The sequence below is a fragment of the Plectropomus leopardus genome, chromosome 20, assembly GCF_026936395.1.
Source record: "Plectropomus leopardus strain MGB_pleo_1.0 chromosome 20, ASM2693639v1, whole genome shotgun sequence".
In the NCBI taxonomy this organism is placed as follows: Eukaryota; Metazoa; Chordata; class Actinopteri; order Perciformes; family Serranidae; genus Plectropomus; species Plectropomus leopardus.
In genome coordinates this window covers 20,756,019-20,776,449 of record NC_142195.1, presented here as the reverse complement: position 1 = coordinate 20,776,449, position 20,431 = coordinate 20,756,019, and the positions used below count along the sequence as shown (strand labels likewise).

The window sequence follows — 20,431 nt, the reverse complement described above, 5'->3', positions numbered from 1 at the left end:
ACTATCCGACCAGGCAACAAGCTTAAAATCAACACCTGTATGGCTGGTGCAACTAGAAAATTCAGACAGCACAGCTACTGGTAATGTTAACGGTGAACCAGTTGATATTGATAACTGGTAAATGGTCTGCAGTATCTCAGCCAAGGAAACATGTAGATTGCAGGGGCCAGGGATTGAACCACCCACCTCCTGATAAGTGGACCACAGCTTTACCTCCTTAGCCCCAACGGCCCATATTGGAGGGAGTTTTATGAACAAATCAGTAAAGATTCCAATGGAACAAAAATGTTGCATCTTTATGCAAGTTATACCTACTGAGAAAACAAGTCTGATCATCAGCTACATTGGCAACAAATGTAAAATGACACATCAAGTTTAGGTATCTGAGCAGTCTTAGGAAATATCTGCAAGTGAATGATGATCACAAGATTTATTATTTTTTAAATAACATAAGACATTAAGGTTAACCAGCACTTCAAAGTTCAAATTGTGAAGTATGAACTAGATCATTGTAATCTATAAGAGCTGATTTTCAAGCTAGGTTTCATGAAGTGTGTGTGTTTTTTTTCTGGTTTCAATACTGAAACCAGAAAAGAAACCCCCTAAAGTTTCTTGTTAAAGTATCAATATTTTCTCAAATTGAAGATAGTACATCTAACAATTCTACAGGCAGATCTCCAAATAAGACTTCTGGAAACTTCAAATGTGCCAGTGAAACCAAATGTTAGTCTGAGTCACTAAAAGTGATACATTTTAACTAACTTTTAAGCTAAAATACTCATAAATTAGCAGTTTTGAAGAAGTTAATCCCTTCCTTTTCCAAATTGAAGTAATTTCACTTTCAGTTACATCAACCCTTCCTGCCCCACTACTTTTTATTCTACATCTAAAAACAAAAGTAAGACACATGGGCAGAGCACCAAGCTGTGCACTTATTCTTACCACCCACAAGATAATGTATCACGGTTCATTTGATTAATAGCCATCAACATCAAGAACAATGTATAGGAGCATTTAGTGTGCAGTTACTGCACAGCGCTCCCACACTGTGAACAACATGAAAAACAAATGGGCAGAAATAAAGACATAATAGAGCTGAGCTACCGCAGGATCTCATTTCAAGCAATCATTAGGCTTATCTGCAAACAAAAGACTGCTTTGTCTGTGATTACTGGCGATTAATGGTCGGTTAGATTGTTTGTTTTAGCTTTTGGATTCATGAATGACATCTTCTCCTTGTATGGAATCAACACTGCCACTCACAGATTTATTCACAAGGCATGAAGAAATACCTAAAATACAGACGCTTAGAAATGCCGCTGGGTTGCAGGGGCAGGTCTGCAGTCAGTTTGGTGATTTATTTTCTTTTTTTAAATTAATTTCTACAACTTCATAGTGGCTGCCAGCTAGCTACCTTATCAAAACAGTATTGGTGTGAAGGAAACATCAAAGCAGTGCAAAATATATGACTTCCATTTCTTAAATTGTCAAGCTGCACCAGACCTGAGTGTTTTTCAGTGTGTACATGCACTTAATGTCCACCCACCTTTTCCCCTCCTCTCGACTTTACCTCCTTTTACTTCCCCTTCCTTCACCGCTTCCTGCAATCTCACCTTTTCTTTCTTTATCACAGCCTCCCCATCATTTCTCCTTCACTTCCACCTCTACCTCCGTCCTGTTGTTCCGTCCTCCCCTCCTGCCTTTCACCTCTCCTGCTCACGAGCACCAACACTTTATTATTCAGCAGGGCTTCACAGGGACACTGTGAAATCACCTATTTCACGGATCCCTTATCGAGTGTGACACTTCCCACACATCAAACGGCAGATCCTCTGACTCTTTCTCTCCGTCTCTGTACTGTCTGAGTCTCCCTGTCGCCCCCGTCTCAGTACTTCAGTCTATGCATCTTGTTTTTTTGCCTTTTTACCCTCATGAGCACAAGCACAGTCAAAAAACAGATGTTTACATTGCTGATCAAAGTCCTCACTGGATAATTACAACTGTGATACAGACACAAGGCAGGATGTGTTGGTTACGATTATTGCTTCAGGATTATTGTTAACATGACTGTTCTGACGGAAAATCACTTGGCACACAACCTCTGCTGGTTAAAGTTGTAATTCCACTGCAGTGATGTAGAAAAGTACGTATTTGAAATCACTGTTGGGTGCAGTTAGAGGTGCAGCAGAACTTGTGACAACATTCATCAATGATGCTAGATATGTTAAGAGGTGCACTACACAACTGTGGAGGTATGTTAAAGGGATATTTTACCCCAAAATCAAAAAAACAAGGCAAGTATCATTTAGTTACAATATCTTAGAGAGAAGACAGACACTTCTACAGCTTATATGTCCAACACTTTGCAACTCACACCAAAAAAAAAAAAAACAAAAAAATCGAGATTGATGCAGATAAAGGTAAAATATATTCTTTTGATTTGGGGGTGAACTGTACCACACTGTAACATCTGGCAAGTTGACTTTACTTAATAATTTGAGGAAACCGATTGCCTCGAAAGTAAATATAACTACTAGTCTTAATAAATTTACTTAGAATTTAGTTATATTTATTTGATTTTGCGAAGATGTTACAACAGGGACTGTAGATTATCTTGAGTAAACAGGTCATGATATCTGGGAAGAAACATTGCTGCTGAGTTGTTTAAATGTATTTATTTTGGCGTTTTGAGCAACACCTGCCATCTAGTTTCATTATATTTGACAGAAGGCAGACATCTCTACAGCCGATATCCTCAGCACTCTGCAACTCCCACCAAAACAATCAAATAGCACTACCGGTTAGAGGAAAAAAAGCAACACATTTTTTATTTTGCGGCTATTTTCACTTAAAGCAAAATGCACCCTAGCCTAGCCTATACCACCTCTATGCCAAAGAGCAGCACATTCTTATCTGTCTGTGACTCTGCCAGCCATGTGTAATCTAGTGTAATCCCTAATCTCCACCAGGTCCAGCGCCTGGTTAATTTTAATCTAGCCACAACTCCAATAAACTGAATGTGGGTCCTGTAGTATGCTGTAATCCACTCAGTCTGCTGACAGCCACAACGACAGCACAGTTAGAGGGCCGTCGGTGCTCTCGACTGTCAGACAACCATCTGCCTCTTTCTCATTCTCTCTCCTCCTCCTCCTCCTACTACTACTACTACTTCCTACCATTACTTGACTGCCAATGAACCATTTGTTCAACACAGGAACAAACATACTCCTTCAAAAGTTTTGTTTTTTTTTTCCCTTCAGATGGAAGCCTTAGAAAGGAGAACATTAATCTCATATTTTTCTCTTTTCATTACGCCGTATGCTACCTATTTCATTACAAGCAAATAAAATAAACTACACAAGCACATACCTCCCATAAACATAAAAACAGGCTCCTGAAGCCCATATGAATTTTAATCTCAATTTAAAAGGAAAGCCAGTAAAGCTTTTAGTATTTACAGCGATGGGGAGTAGTCGGCCTCTTTCATTGTCTAATATTAGAGTAGTCTTTCATGTTTGACCACAGTGCTGCTCACTTTGTTGGTTTAGTGCCTTGCTCAAGCATACTTTATGGCCACACAGATTTTCTGGTGCCCTGGCATTGCAAATAAAAAAGATTCCCAGAAGCCACAAGTACAAAAGATTACATCAGCTTAAGTTTTCATTTGTTGCTCAGATTTTGATGGATAAATGTACTTCCCAGCCTAAAAATAACACATAAACCTATCCATTATCAGCCCGATTCATCATTTTTGATAGGCATGCAGGATGACACCTGCTACCACACAAGACTCCCTGCACACAAACAAGCAAATCAAGAGCTTTCATTACGCCCCCGATTCCTGCAAATCTTGTTGATGAAATGTGCTGCCTAATTGAGGGGACCAAGCTGCCTTTTCAATGACAAATCTGGATGCAAAAGCGAAAACAAAAAAAGCTCTCCACTGTGCAATGTTCCCTCTTTCACTGCAGGGATGGCACACGCGAAGAAATGAATACAGCGACAGATTTGTTGGACAAATACTGTGATAATTTGATCATCTGGTGTCTTTGTTATGGAACCAAGATATTCGCACCACGAATCAGACATGCAGGTTGTCTGTGGAAGTCTTCATAAGGAGGCAAAAAAAAAGTCAAAATGGTGATGATTTGGGAAATTCAAGTTTGAAAACTGGGGAGGGGAATGGGACAGCTGTGGTGCTGATTGGAGAACTCGTGTGGAGGCTGTGATTGGCAAAAAAGCAAGTTCTGACAGTTGGGACAGATCTGGTGTGACATACCTGCCTGATTGGTCGTCACATTGAGCGACACATACTGCTTGGCGTGGTCTCTGGCCAGCTCTGACACCCCGTTGACAGCCTCCAGCAGGAAGCTGTAGTTGGTGTGTGACTGCAGGTCGGCCACCATGACCGAAGTGTTTGACAGGCCAACACGTCGCGGCAAAAAACGTACACTGGGGCCACATTCCTCCAAGCCCCTTCCATCTGGCAAGACCTGTCTGCAGAGGATGTTGTAGCGCACATCTTTCCTGCCACCTGTTTCCATGGGAACAGACCACTCCAGGAAGACGCTGGTCTCATTGACATTGGAGATGGCGTTGCGTGGAGCGGAGGGAGGGCCTGAAAGAGAGATGGAAAAGGGGTAAGCAGAAGACAAAAAGATCTAGTAATGTTAAAACTTCCAAAATCTGATTTTAATGCAGCAGCATTATATTATAAAACAAAAGTAGAAAAAATGTGGAAATGTTAAAAATGAAAGAGATAGTTTTGATTTTTTGTTTGGGATACTTCATAGTCAGTAATATCCGCTTTTGCTATCACACAGAAGATTAAAAGCCTTTTCAAGACCTATAAAATGTGACTGTGATATTCCATCACTTTTCCAGGCTTTTTTTAGGTGGCTAAAATACATTTTGCTGCTGGCCCCATCCACATGAGTATATTGCTTTGCTTCTGTGTCGGCACCCATGCCAAACTGGACTATGACAAACATCAACTGTAGGTAATATACTGACTATAGATAACTACCTCAAACACCCCAACTTCAAAAAATCTGGACTGTCCTTTTAAGCAAATATAAAGGTGTTGTGTCCTTACGTGTACAGGCCATGTTTGGAGGGTCGGAGTCAATCTTATAGTATCCATCCTCACAGCTGCAAGCCGTGGCTCCTGTCTGCCTGGCCACACTGTGGGGTGGACACTTACTGCAGGCCAGAGACTCCAACAGCGAGCGGTAAAACCCCACTTTGCAGACTGAAAGGCGAGGAGGGGAGGGGGTGGATGGGGTGTTTGGGTTTGGATAAAGAAGAGATGAGATGATAAGAGAAGACATACAAATAGGAAAAGGAAGGGGGTCATGGGAAGAGAGGTGAAAAAAAGAAAGTGGGGGAGAGAAAAAGCAGGACAGCGTGGTTAGTTCCTTTGAAAAAAAAGGAGGTCAGCATCAAAACGGTAGCCACAATTTCCCTGGGTGGTTGCTGTTTTGAGGTTTTCCATCAGAGATAGCTGAAATTAAAAGAGGCGTTTGCCATCTAGTTGTGTTGTCAGATTTCCTTTTGTAGTGTGGAAATAAGAAAAAAAAATCTTATTTCCCTCTGGAGATTATTTCTTTTATCCAACCTATGCAACCTTGCTCTTTTCAGTTTTTATGATCTTAACCAAAAAAGGAATATTTGTTTTCCTATTGTGGGGCTTTCCTTCTTATTCAGTCAATTCAGTGACCATCATCTGATTCGAAATTGTGTGCATCTGCTGCGTAATATTGCACCTACCCAGCCCCATATGTGAGACATATACAAACAAATACATCAAGCACAGGAACAGACATAATCTCCCGTCCTCCCACACAAACATACACTCAGACGGTTGATCTAAGTGGAGCAGGTAGACGGCTGGGTGACACACTCAGAATGTTAACACGCGTGAATACATCATCAACCTCTGTCGCCATGGCGGCGCCCCTGAGCCATCTGATCATGGAGTTATCACGGCATCATTTTCTTCCTGATTTTGCTTGACAGATACAAATAGACACATGCAATAGAGGATCAGTGGAAGAAGTATTCAGTCCTTTACTTAAGTAAAAGTACCCACACCCTCCTGTGAAAATACTCTGTTACAAGTAAGTTATGCAAAGACAAAAGGTACTTAAGTAAAAGTATGAATAATCTAGAAAAAGACTAAAATTATAAAAGTTAAAGTATCCAATGCAGAAAAATCTATTAAAAAAAAAAAAAAAAAACTCATGGTATTTAAAAATAGACAGAACACCCCAAACCTCAAAGTTAAAAAGAGAAAAATATCAACATTATAATACTTAAACATGCACCAAAAACTTTCACATTATAAAAAAAACTACAAAAGAGGAACACACATTCAAAAACTCAAAATTGCAAATAAAAGAGAAAAAAAATACTTCAATGGTTGTCGAAATAGTTGCCAATTAATATTCTGTGAATCAACATATTAATTTATCAACTAATTATTGCAGATGTACTTGTATAAACAGTTAGATTAATTTATAACAATAATCACATTTTTAACAGCTCTTGTGTTTTTCATGCAAAAATCTCAATTTGTATAGTAACTAAAGCCGTCAGATAAATGTAGTGAAGTAAAAAGTACTGTATTTCCCTCTGAAATGTAGTGGAGTAAAAGTATAAAGTAGCATAAAAAATACTCAAGTAAAGTGCAAGTACCTCATATTGCTACTTAGGTACAGTACTTGAGTAAATATACTTAGTTACATTCCACCACTTTAGAAGATGAAACAATAATGGGACATTGGACTCTTGATAAGAAGAGTTAGTCATAGATAACAATGTATTCTGTAATGAAAAAGATTGAGTTTTCTTCATTGTTGAGGAGAGGAGAGCAGAGAGAGGAGGACAAAAGAGAGGAGATGTTTCATCTGTGTTTGTCCTCTGAGGGCTGAAAGGTTAGGAGCTCTTGTTTTCGCCCATTGTTTCTTAATGTGGCTGTTGTAAAGCCATTCAGGCAGCAGCTGGGATTAACAACTACATAATTAAACTTCAGGTAAGCGGACAGGAGGATAAAAAAAAAAACAGGAGAGGAGAAAGCACACAAGATGGAGAAAAAAGAGAAGGGCGGGGAAGAGAAAGGGGGAAGAATGCCGATTTTACAAGCAGAGATGGGGAGAGAATAGAGGAGAGAGGATGAGACAAAGAAGGAGCGGAGTGGAAGATTTGTGTGCTCGCGTGTGTGTTTAAGGCGTTAGGCGGCAATGGCTCTGATTCCCCTTGACGGAACCTTGGTCCACTGTCATGGAACATTAGGCCTGAAAAATTCTCCCTCTGCCCTGGATCGCTCTGTGTGTCACCTCTACTGCGCGCGCACACACACACACACACACACACACACACACACACACACACACACACACACACACACACACAAAAGGCCTTGCATGTGCTTGGCATGCAGCATGCCACACATACCCTAATTATGAGTTGCGGCTCTAGAAGTTGCTTTTGAGGCATTCAGGAAGCTGGCCTAGTTTTGAATGAGCAGATAGTGATACAGCTGATGACATAATTCATGCTCAATAGACTGAAGAGAATAATGTATGCCTTCAGGGTTCACTTCATTCCAACATGAAAATCTGGTCTAAATTTTGCGGCCATCATTTTTTTTGTTTTGTTAAAATTGGATATTTGCAGAAAATGTAATAATAGGAAGAAAAAGAAAAAGAAAAAAAAAGAAGAAATACATTTTATTAATAGGTGCTGAAAATAAAAAGAATAAGAACTGCTGTGTGTGTTTTTTACCTTAAAATTAACGGAGTGTGCCATTTTGCCCTGCCACATTTCTACAGTAACTCAGAACATACAAGGCAAATACTGGCACTAGTTAGGGCCATTCATGTTGGCACTAATGTGAAAGTGCTTTGTTCAGTTTTTTTACTGGCCTTTTAACACCTGGTCCAGGTGTTTTGAAGAGGAAAAGACTTTTGCAGATAATTCAGATCCCAGTAAAACTCTCCTAAACAATGAACAGTGAAGGAATTCTAACTGGGAGTTCGTACTCCGCACATGGAAGAAGTTTCAGCTGGTTGCAATCTACAAACTTCACCACTAGATGCCGCTAAATCCTACACACTGCTCCTTCAACTGTGAATATTTTCTGGTCTCTTTACTCCTCTTTGACAGTTAACTTTGGGTTTTAGAAAAAAGACAAAAGACATTTGAGGACGTTGTCTTGCACTTCAGGAAACACTTTTTTTCGACAAAACAACTAATCAATAATCCTGAAATAACTGACTGATTAATTTAAGAATGAAAATAATTACGAGTTGCAGCCCTAATTTTCATTCAGTGCATAACAACCTCTTTACTGTCAACGCGTGTGCGTGTTAGAGGAGGGCAGAGGCATTCAGGGCAGTAGGACACACCTGATCCTTTGTCTGCTTCAGCCCGTTGCCCTGCAGACATTTATGGTTGCATACAGATTTATTGCCATCGTCTGGTGTCTCGCTCTCCTTGACTTCATCCTCCAAACCCCCATGGCCAAATCAATAAAAAAATGGGATGCAGCTCATTTCACAAAGACAGACACACATGCAGTGAGTGAAGAGGGGCAGAAAAATAGCAGCCAAAAAAAACATTGCACATATTTATAATTTGAGATATGTTCAGTTTCATGCCAGTATAATGATGATTATTATTTATTTTTTTCAGTTTGGGTGCCAAACTCTCACCTCCTGGTGTTTCTGTGCTGCACTCCCCAAAGATCACCTGCCAGTCAAACAGTAGGCTGTGGGCACAGTGTAGTACCATGATGGTTCCTTATTTAGGTTTCCTGTTGATAAAGTTTTGCGTTTCTACCATTTTTTTGTCTGTCAGCCACAGTGGCAGTCAACTAAAGGATAATTTATTTGTTTTTGGGAACATATATCAGATAACACTTACTATATGATGTTGGATTTTTCATGGTAAAGAGTGAAAAGACCCCATATATCTTTTGTTTGTTACTGCTGAATGGACATAAAAGAGACAGCCATCTAGATAGATGTACACATTTGCATAAACACTGGCTGATAACACTGTCTCAAAGATTATATGATGCATTTTGATTAAATTAAAATAATGCATTTATTGCCTCAGGAAGTTGCAAATGATTAGGAGTATGATATAAAAATTTGCAATTAAAATGTGCAAATTGGTGTGGAGAAAAAAATCCATTGCATGCCACTTTAATGAAAGTCAATTCCAGCTGACTTACAGTGTAGTTGTTAAGGTATTTATTATCATTAATTCTAACTCATTTCCATTTAGGCTAAATAGATTTGCCATGCTCTACAGGAAAAATGAACACATGTGGAAATGAACTGCAAGGACGTTTTGTTGAACATGACATGTAGCATGAGCGCATAGTTAGATCATGCTCTGTTTGCTAGCATTTTTTTGCTTAATTATGTGCCTAAGGATTTACCACACGCAGGCAAAAGGGGGGCATAAGGTCAGGGCAGCCAGCTGAAGGATGAAACTGGGATAAAGTGATTAAAATGCCACAGAGAGTGAAGAACATGTATGTTCAGAGTGGAATCTGAGAGCAAACCACAGCTGAAGGGTTGCCATACAGTCAATGGTGCTCTTATCAACATGTAAGTTGACTTAATTGGCATGGCAACTGAATTACTGAACATGTGACAGTGATTACTATTTTCATTTAAATGTTATAAACTATTTGTTATTACAGCAAAATGAAGGTTGTTATTATAAATGACAGACCTTTGTTTCCTTACAACATGCTCAAGCATGAAGCAGTGTTCTGTTATTATGCAGCACAAACCTGGAATAATTATTATATCAATTGAATATTTCTTTTCTGATTTGTTAAACTATGGTGGTTCTACATTAACTCTTCTTGAGCTAAAAAAGTGATTTCAAAATAAAATGGGGCCAGTGGAAGAAACACTACTGTGCACATGCAGCGGGCCCGTTACCGCTAAAGTAAACCCAGAAGCTCTAAAACTTTTTCGGCATATGCGCCATGCGAGCAGCTCCATTGGAATGAATGGGTGCCGTCTATGATCTTGTATCCAGGTATTATTAAAGTTTACGGGTAAACACAGGTCTTTAGGAAAGCACCCAAGCATTGCATCCAATAATTCCTAGAGGCCCTGTGGCCCAAAAAGCATTTTCCCCATAGAACACCATTGTAAAATGGAACTGCAGACAAGGTCAATTATAACCCTTCTTATTGTAAATTTTTGATCCATGGAGGTTTTATATTCATGAAATGCAAAAATGAGAGAAGCAATTTTAAAGCAGGAGAAACAGTCCTGCGCATATTTAGTGGGCAGCATGCACCAGGCGTATGAACCAGACTACCAATTCTTTTTGGCTGATAAGGCACCATCTTGGAGTCTGGTATCTGGTTATTATTACACCTCTATAAGGAAACATTATCGACTTAAAATCAGCATGTTAGCATGACTGTATTAGCATGCTGATGTTAGCATTTTGCAAAAAAGAAAAAAGAAAGACAACAAAAAGTACAACCCTTAAATAGCCATGAGCATGACTGTAACGACACACAATAGCAATACACGACATACAGGCTGCCAGTTTGTTTTTTAAATAAAAAAGTAAATGTAATATTAATTTTGTAATATTAATTAATATTAATATTAATCAATGTAACATGAAGAATGGATAATATATTTCCTAAATATATTATGCATGCCTGAAGTCTTTAAACTGACCAGCACCATAAACTTTAACCTTTAAGACCACATTGCTACCTGCTTAATAATCATCTTTATTAGTGCAACTCTCGTATTATCTGTATTTTCATTAACTTTCCATAATTTCTTCACTTAATTGAATCATCTCTTCATTATTCATCTCGTTAAATGTCCTATGATGAAACGTCTCTAGATGCAAGGACAGGCAGGCTGTTAGATCTCTGGATCCAGTCCTATACTTCTTAAATTGTCTTAGGGACACACCCCCTCACGCATGCATCTTCATATCCGCACACGCACACGCGCACACACACACACACACACACACACACACACACACACACACACACACACACACACACACACACACACACACTTGCTGTGGTGAGATTAGTTATTGTCATGGCTGGCTGACTGAAATGGCTCATTCGTCATTGCGAATGCAGTGTGAATAGGCGGTGTTGGTGGTATTAGTGTGTGTGTGTGTGTGTGTGTGTGTGTGTGTGTGTGTGTTGCCCTTGGGCAAGCTGTCTTTCTGATGCCACGCAGCTCTTAATGCACAGCACAAAGGGTAATAGGTAATTAATATGCAATACACATTAATGTGCCTGCGTGCATGTGTGTGTGCGTGCATCTGTGTGTGTAAGGTTAATACGTAATTAATATGCATCACACACTGGCATCCCAGGCAATTAAGGATCCAGCGGTGTCCGTTGATGCTTCTTAACGAGTGTCCTCTTTAATTGGAAACATTTCATTGTAAACATGTTGATTTATATGACTGGCTGTCGTTTGGTGGGATTAGAGGGAGTAAGCGATTAAGGCAGAGGGAGAGAGACACACTCGAAAGGGGGAAGGGGGGTATAAAACAGAAGTTAAAGTTAAGGGCCCCATACTGTGTATCAACAGGATATTGGATTTAAATTCATTTATATTCATGGCGACACAGTAAGGATCCAAATATTAAAATAAACTCCTACAACACAAATATAATAAAAATCACAGGAACAAGGTTCAGTATTCGCAAACCTTCTGATGACTACTGCCAGTTAGTTAGTTGGCAAACTGATGTGTGAAATCTGCTATAAATTGTAGAAACTTGAAAATGGTCTGCAGTGATGGAAAAGGAACCTTTTACAGAAATAGAAGTAGCAACACCAGAATGTATCAAGGAAAAATGCACTTAAAGACATACTTCATGACCATCCCCAACAAATGATCATTTGTATAATAATTACTTACCCCATGTTACATTGAATTCGTAAAGAAAAACCTTGTTTTTCTGGCATGCCTCCGGTGAGCGAAGAATCCAAAAACAGAAAATTCTTGATGAATTGAAGTCACAGGGGTCCAGATTTAATCTATGCTCTCTTCAAAACCAGACTCCATTGACAAAAAACAAAAAACAAAAAACATTAATTTTATGCCACTGAGCACAGGAGCTGCTGGTCTACAGCTGCCTTGTTCAGTTGGTTTGTGCTATTGTGTGACTTTGGAGTTTTGGAGGGTTAGTTCAGATTCACCAAAGTCACACCACTTGAGGCAGTGATAAACCAACACCTCTTAGCGAAGTAAAATAAGGAAAGGGCTGTCTGTGTGAGGGTTTATAAATGTATGTTTTAATATTATTTTTATTTGTTGTTAAATCTGGACCCCTATGACTTTGATTCATCAAGAATTTTCTTAGTTTTTTTTATTCTTTGTTCACCGTGGAAACATGCTAAAAAAACAAAGTTTTCCTCACAAACTCAATGTAATATGGGGTGAGTAACTGATATACAAATCATCATTTGGGAGTGAGGTATTCTATTAAAGTAAGCATTGTTATATAGTTCATCATTAGTTGATTACATATGAATTAACATGTGAGCAGCATTTTAATGCCAAAGCTGGTAATAGTAATACATAATATCATAAGCTTCTTATAATAATCTCAATATTATAATCTGCCTCGTCAGTGTCAGTGACACTAACAGTCGCACAATTGCAAATGTGGAATAAAAAAATACAATATTTCTTACTGACATTTAGAGGAGTAGGAAAGTAGCATAAAATGGACAGATCCAGGGAGAGTACAAATATCTCAAAATTGTATGTAATTATTTAAGTAACATTACTTAAACAATTTATTTTATTTTTTTTAACTATTCTTACAATTCACCACTGAATATCAAACAGAACATCTGACAAAATAAGAACAAAGAGCCAAATGGCTCAAACTCTTAGTGGCACATGACATCCACTTACATTTCCATCATTCTTGTCTCTCTTCCAACTGTACACAACTTCAGCAGGGTTGACATAAAAGTAAACTTTGACAGAACACACTCAAAATGGTAAGGCTGAGATTCAATACAATACCACTGTTGTTAACAGATACTATTGTGAACCAATAAACCAGACTAGGAAACGCAGTAAATATCCTGTTCCTGTATTTGTCCCACAGCGAGCTACTGGCCTAAAAGAACATAAACACAGCAGGTTGTGTGTGTATTTGTGTGTGTGCATGAATGATGGTGTCACACCTTCATGCTTTATTGTTGCAGGACTGTGTTTGTGTGTCCGCCTCTGCATGTGTGCATGTGTATGTGCCGATGCATGCTCATATTTGTGTATGCTTCTGTGTGAACACAAACAGAGCCAGATAATAATACTATAATAATATACAATCAAGTCAATGGGGTTTTCCTGTCTGTAGGTTGGCGGAGTAGGTCATTGTTCAGTACCCATTTATTCTCAGGCCTCAAGCACAAACCAAGAGGTCGAGCGGGTCACAACAGCTTTCCAACATAAATCAATTTATCACCCCAGTCAAAGTCTAGTGGTGGAGATTAAACATCAGCAATACATCATGATGTTGAATCAAGTGTCAAGATATGCTGAATAGCAATGACACCAGACTCCATATTATATTACCATTTCAGCAATTTCATTTACTTGATAAATGCACTCCACAGCAATGGACCAAGAACTGCGAACACAAATTGCAAGCATCCACAGATTACATGTACAAGGGTCAGGGTCTCAATGCCATTACAATACTCCTGAGACATGTGAGGAAGGTGGAGGGCTTTCAGGTCAACATACGTGTCAAATGTGTGCCCAGAAAACTGGTTGTGAAACAAATTAACACTTCTTTTGACCCTTTTAAATGCACGTATATCGTGAGTCTGTGTTTCTAGATGCACATTTAAGAGTTAAACTGTTTTGATGCATTTTTATTTTATTTGCCCGATGTTATCAGAAATTACAAAGTCATCTAGAGATGTTCTCAGGGTTTACGTTTCCCCACAGTTTGAGTTATCGATGGCATTGTTCCCTATGGAGAAATACTTAATGGCATTAATAAGTAATTAATTCATTAATACGCATTAATTCATATAGAAATAAGAAAGCTAATTTTAGTGTTGTCCTTCATTTTTCCAAACTACTTTAGATGAAAGAAAGGTCCCATGGAAACCACGCATCTCCAGGGGTCCAGCTCGGGATTTAAAAGTTTGCTTTCACTCGCCTCTGCAGCAGCTGCTTTTCTAATCTAATCACTGCCGCATTGTTTGTGGAAGTCGTGAAATTCATGTCCTTCCCATATTAATGTTTAAATTTGTAAATGCATTGGGCCTACAAAAATTCATAAAGCATCTTCCTAAAGTAAAGAGGATGCCAGAAAGGGTTACAAAATGTGCATGTATGGATGCTGAGTTTTGCTAATCTCACTCTCTGCAGAACTACAGACAGCACTGAGATACACAAATTTAGCCCAACCACGATGATGACATTTACAAGTCTGCATGTATTTAAACGTCACCATCACCTCTTTCCAGGCTTCAAGGGAGGGTGTGAGGTAGTGCCGTAAAAGTGTAATTGTTTTGTAAACTGTATCATTTGGGAAACTCACCGCCTGACCTAAATGCATTAGAACTACCAGTCTAACCAGTACTTACAAGCCACTGCTGACTGATACTCTGGAGATGACCAGGCTTTCATGGAAAGAAGCTGGCTCTGCTGAATGAAGCATTTTATTAATATTTCACCAAGTGCAGGAATGTGTGTGTGTCTGTGTATGCTCTCTTTGTGAGGACGTTCTAGCTGGCCCACATTTTTCCTACGAAGTGTTTGAGGGTTTAGTCACAGTTTTAGCGGTTAGGTTAGACTAAGGTGTGGGTTAGGGTTAGGTCAAATGGTGTTAGGCACCTAATTATGACTGGGGACGGTGGATAGGATATGTACTGTGTCAATTGGGGTCCTCACAAGTATAAAAAAAGCATGTGAATATGAGTGCATGTTAGCAGGGGGGAAGGGTAAAAGGGAGGAAGCACTTCTGGGAAAGTCAGTTTACCCAACAAGCACTCAGGAAGCACTTTAGTTGTCATGACAGCATCACCACGTTGAGATGATGGGGTGATGGAGAGGGGGCTGGGGAGAAAGATGGAGGAGAGAGAGATGCAGGAGGAGAGGACTCAGTGTAGTGAAAGGAGCCAGCAGCAGCTTCTAATTGAACAGGATCTAAAAAGATGAATGGCAGCTCTTTACTCGATAAATCCAGTCGATTCATACTTCAGGAGATGATGGACAAAAAAGGCTTCCTGCCACTTGCAGATTTTTGCGCTATCATTCACCAGGCTGTTCTGTCTTCTGAACAACTCTGGGATGAGTAAGGCTTTTCTGAATATTGGCAACTCAAATGATAACATTTAAAAGCCACACTGCAATAGATACAGGGGAGAAACTAGTTCTGATAAAAAATTACCATTTGCAAGTTTAAGCTGTAAAATTGCATCCACAGGCTAATATTAATTTGCTACCACTGCTTTTTTAAATGCAACCATCAAAGATAGTTAAATTAGATGAATGAATACGAAAACAAGTAAAAGTTTAAAATTTTCCATTGTAATTTTTATGGGGAAACCTGTAAAATTTGTTTAAAAAATGTAAAGAAAAAAAATTGATTGATTTTTGTTTTGATTTTGACAATCCCATGTGAGATGGGCTAAAAATTTCAAGAGATGCACTGTTGTGAAATTCAGGCACACACTGATATTTAAAATAACAATGTTGCTTTTGTTGTTGTTTTTGCAGTTGCTAATTTTGTTATTGGTGTTACTTATTCCCACTGTTGTGACAGGGCAACAAAGATTCATTATAGAAAAATAACAGAACTGTTTTATAGTAATTTATTCCTTCATTACACTATCCTTGAATAAGTAAAAATTCAATCATACAAATTTATGAAACAACCTTTACTTTAACCTTCTTTTAAATGAAAAACTATTTTTAAGAAATCACTTCAAACACCTTTTTATTAATTTATCATAGTTCCTTCTTTTATACCTATTTTACATTGCTGTGAAAATATCAACACATTTATCCATCAAATAAATGGTATTTATTTAAGTTTAGTGCAAAATAAACCCCCTACTTTTTACAAGGTTACATTTGAACACTGATTTTCTTACTTACTTACAACGATTTTCTTTTGTCCAATACTTTTGTTTTTTACTGAGTAGACCTTGTACACATCATAATGTATCTGAATGCAGCCTCCAATGGCTGTTAGTTCTGGCCACCAACTGGCTTATAGCTAACCTGTTACGTCAACTGATTTGTTGTTGTATCAGGGGGAATAAAAGGTGCATCCAGATATGTGTCAATAGTGCATTTACTGCATCCTTTGTTTCAAAAGCATTCCAGGGAAGCTGCCTGTTCATCTGAGACACATTTTCTATTATCCCTGGGATGCTATTCGTCTGCAGCCCTGCTTTTTACCCTGTCCAAAATTGATGTAACGCAATAGAAAAACATCGGCCACTTTTATCCGTGAAAGTCATATTAGGTGAATATCAGTCGATACCTATATTCGGCTGATAAATCAGGTCATCCCTACGTGTAATATATCAAACAAAAATAAAAACAATTAAATAACTAACTGAATACCACAGATGGAGCAACCCAAAGCACTGATATGTTGGAACTCAGATCCTTACCAGCACAAATGGTAATCATTTTGAAACGGCAGATGCCCCCACAATCAGGTGTGTATCTGTGTTACGCAAGCTACTGTAATACCCTCGTCACCATCAGCCACAAGCCCCTCACTGCAAATGTGAGCCGCATGCTCGCCACGCCATAATTCCCTGGAGACAGAAGGCAGAAAGCTTCCTCACATTACTACACCAGTGAGACAGTTTCTGATGGCAGCACCACCACCATGACCAGATCGAGTTTGACATATGCTGCAGTGACGTCTGACAGGCAGGCAAACACAGAGGAACACCAGGGGAGCCCTGACACTGAAACAAAGTATTGTCAGGGGGAATCCAGCTCTACCCATGACACACTTAAGACGCCACTCACGAAACAAAATTCTCGGTTTTATTATTCTACCAGTAAGTGGCAGTTTCAGTCTGCGCAATTCTTCTAATTGATGATACCATCAGTCGTTCTCGTTTCCATTTGTATTCCTCATCTTCTGTCATCCCTTTTTTCTCTTCTCTGCCTACTCCTACCCTCTCCACAGCTTCCCCTCCTCCCTTCCCCCGACCTCGCTGCCCATCTTATACCTCCAAGTCTTTTCTTCTGTCACTTGAATTCAGTGCAGCCTAAATCCGAACATCACAAAGCTGTCAATCCCAGGATTCCATTCAGCCGCTATTTCATCTTCCCAACATGGCATTCAGCTCTTATTCCATCTTTCCAACATCCAATTTAGCCCTTATTCCATTATTCCAACACTGAATCCAGCTGTATTCCATCATTACAGTATGTCACTTAGCTCTTTTACTGCCATTACAACATTTCACTCAGCTCATATGCCATTATTCCATCATTCAGTGAATCCCTTCCAGCAAACAATCCATTCAATGTTTAATTTATCATTCCAACATGATTTTCATCCCATATTCCATTAAAAAAACATCACTTCAAACAGAATTTCAATTTTTCTAACAACTTTTTTAACCTTTTTCTCTTTTTGGTTTTGATGGTTTGTATATGTATAGTTTCGATTATTTTTAATTTTTTTTTTTTTTTGCACATTCATACATCATTTTCTGGATCCAGAAACCTCTTATGCCAGTTTTAAGAAACCTGACTACTATCAAAATAGTGCCATGAAAACACATTATGCAGGATGCCAGTGGGCCATAGTGCCGGCACATTCTCAACTCAGTTTGCCTGTAGATGAATAAAAAATATGAATGGAAAAAAAAAAGAATATTATGATACATCATGTTGAAATTATATTTAAGTTTATTTGTGTTTTGGTATTGTGGTTCTCATTGTCTATGACTGTAAAGGAATACTTTATCAGCAAAATGCCCATTTCTATATTAAGTAGTCATCGCGTGTCGACTTTGTAAAGAAAACCTTATTTTTCTTGCATGCTTCCATGATGAACAGAGAATTTAAAAAAAGGCAAAACAGCAAAACTATGTCAATATATCCATTTACAACCTCTCATGCAAACCCCGTTTTATTGTAGTACTCTTGTACTTTAAAATTCAAGTCTCGTTTATCCATTTGTAAGCTCAGTACTTCCCAATATCATGCATTTTTGCTAAAACATTACAATTTAAAAAACTAAAGTACAAAAAGTCCCATGCATGGATGAGAAGTGTGCTCTACTCATAGTAGATGCTGCAATGTGACGTTTTTGCAAAAAGGCATTTGCGAGTTGTGAGAGAGTTTGTAAACTGATTGATATAGTTTTGCTGTTGTTAAATGTGGACTCTGATCTTTTCAATTCATGAAAAATGTTTTCCTTTTCTGGACTTTTCATTCATCATAGAGACATGCAAGACCAAGTGTTTTTTGTTTTTTTATTTCCCCACAAATTCAAGGTAACACACGGTAAGAACACTATGTACATGATCCTTTTGTAGATGAAGTACTCCTTTAATGCCGCCCTGGCAGCCAGTCAACAGGCTTGGTTCGTCCTTCACTACTCAAATAACTGAACTGATGAAGAAATGACAGAAACTGGCTGAGAACAATGTACAACATGATAAACAGGTTTTTTATGATCCATTCAAACATCATATCCTGAATATGGATCCAAAGCTTTTCATTCAGCTCTCTCGTCATGAAACCAACATCCAATTCAAACTTTATTCCAACGTTCCATTCAGCCATTATTCCCACATTCCTTCTAGTATTCATTCAGACTAAGTCACATCTGTGAGGCTGAACTCAATCCACAATCCCCCTCCTTTCCTTCTCATCCATCTCCTCATCCATCTGCCCACTTCTATCCTCTGTTATCCTTCCTGTATTGCAATCACCGCTGAAACAACACTCATCCATCTCTCTGTCTCTCTGCCCTCACACCCTGTGGTGAGAAACCTTCAATTTATCTTGTGTCCCCTTGTTTTGCCATCACTTCTCCTCTCTGTAATCCTCCCATCCCTCCGTCTTTATGACCATCCACCTACCCATGGAAACGCTCCCCTCCCTCCTCCCCCATGTCCTCTTTCTTCAGTCACGCTGAGCTGACAGTGCTGCGGGCTATCAGCAGTTATCCCAGCTAAAGTTGTGCCTACATCTATACATCTCGCACAACCACATACAATATCGTTACATGTCATCTGACACAGTGTCATATAACTCTGGTGTAACAAGACTATACATAAAATGATCAATCGGAGGCTGGACAAAAGCAGAGAACACAGCACAAATTACTGTACATTCCTGCAAAAGTTACTGCACGGTAAAAACGTGCTGTAGCACATTCTTCAGTGCCGCCCTCCACTGTAGAAACTGTTTATTTCAATGCTTGAACATTGATGTGCAGAAACATTTTTTTTTATTTGTTCATTTATTGAAACTGGTATTAATACATCTACTTTTGAGACAGATTTGTGAATTGGTACAATCTGTATATAAGGACATTTCACTAGTCTAAATCCTCCATATAAATAAAGCGCTTATACATTCACAGAGGGGGGCAGTAATGCAGCTTGCAGGCCAGATACCACCCGCCATTAACCAGAAGAGGAAGACAGGGCAGCAGTTGCAGAAGAGTAAGAAGACAGCAAGACTGGTGGACCGACCTACCGACCACCTAACGCTGGCCACTAATGCGTACGGCAATGTTTTAACGTTACAACATTAAGTTATTTTTAGGAGGATTGTTTTGACCACAGATAACGTTGCACTGTGACTGAATTTACCACATAACATTAGCTACAGTAGCTGCCCTATGCTAAAGGTATATTAGCAAGTTAACATGACTGTCTACGTGGCTATTTTCATTCAAGGTGAACGTGAATAAAACTTTCAAACATTAACACGTCTGTTAACATGATTTCTGTCTCAGTCACATTAGATAGACTTTCATCGCTACTTCAAAATGTAATCAAAGTCTGTCTTTTGTTATTGTTTTGTTTAAGAAACAGCAGAATTTATAAACTGGGTGTAAAATGTTAAAAATCGTCTGTACAGAGCTGACATACTGCAGACCAGAATTGACATTTCTTCATCTCCTTAAGATTTTATTTATTAACATAATTTTGACTATGAATGTTTTGAATCAATCTCAGATTTGTGAAACATTTGGCAAATGTCAGTCATGCTCTGACAATAACTAACAGTTAAAAAGTTATCCATATGATGATCTTTCACTTAGGAGAAAAAAAAAATCAACCTTTACACTTTCAAGAAATAATGATTTGACTTAGATAATTATCAATATCAACCAATGGGAAACTTTCATAAAATGATAACATTTTCAG

At 38.7% G+C, this 20,431-nt stretch overlaps 1 protein-coding gene across 1 annotated transcript in view; it reads right to left on the bottom strand.

The window, feature by feature from the left end:
- The window catches only part of unm_sa34860 (un-named sa34860), a 78,199-nt gene that overhangs the window by 34,864 nt on the left and 22,904 nt on the right, over nt 1-20,431 (bottom strand). The window contains exons 4-5 of the mRNA XM_042508910.2: nt 5,096-5,251; nt 4,280-4,618 (exon numbers count right to left, since the gene is read on the bottom strand). Coding sequence (XP_042364844.1) covers nt 4,280-4,618; nt 5,096-5,251 — 495 coding nt within the window. The remainder of the gene's footprint in view (nt 1-4,279; nt 4,619-5,095; nt 5,252-20,431) is intronic.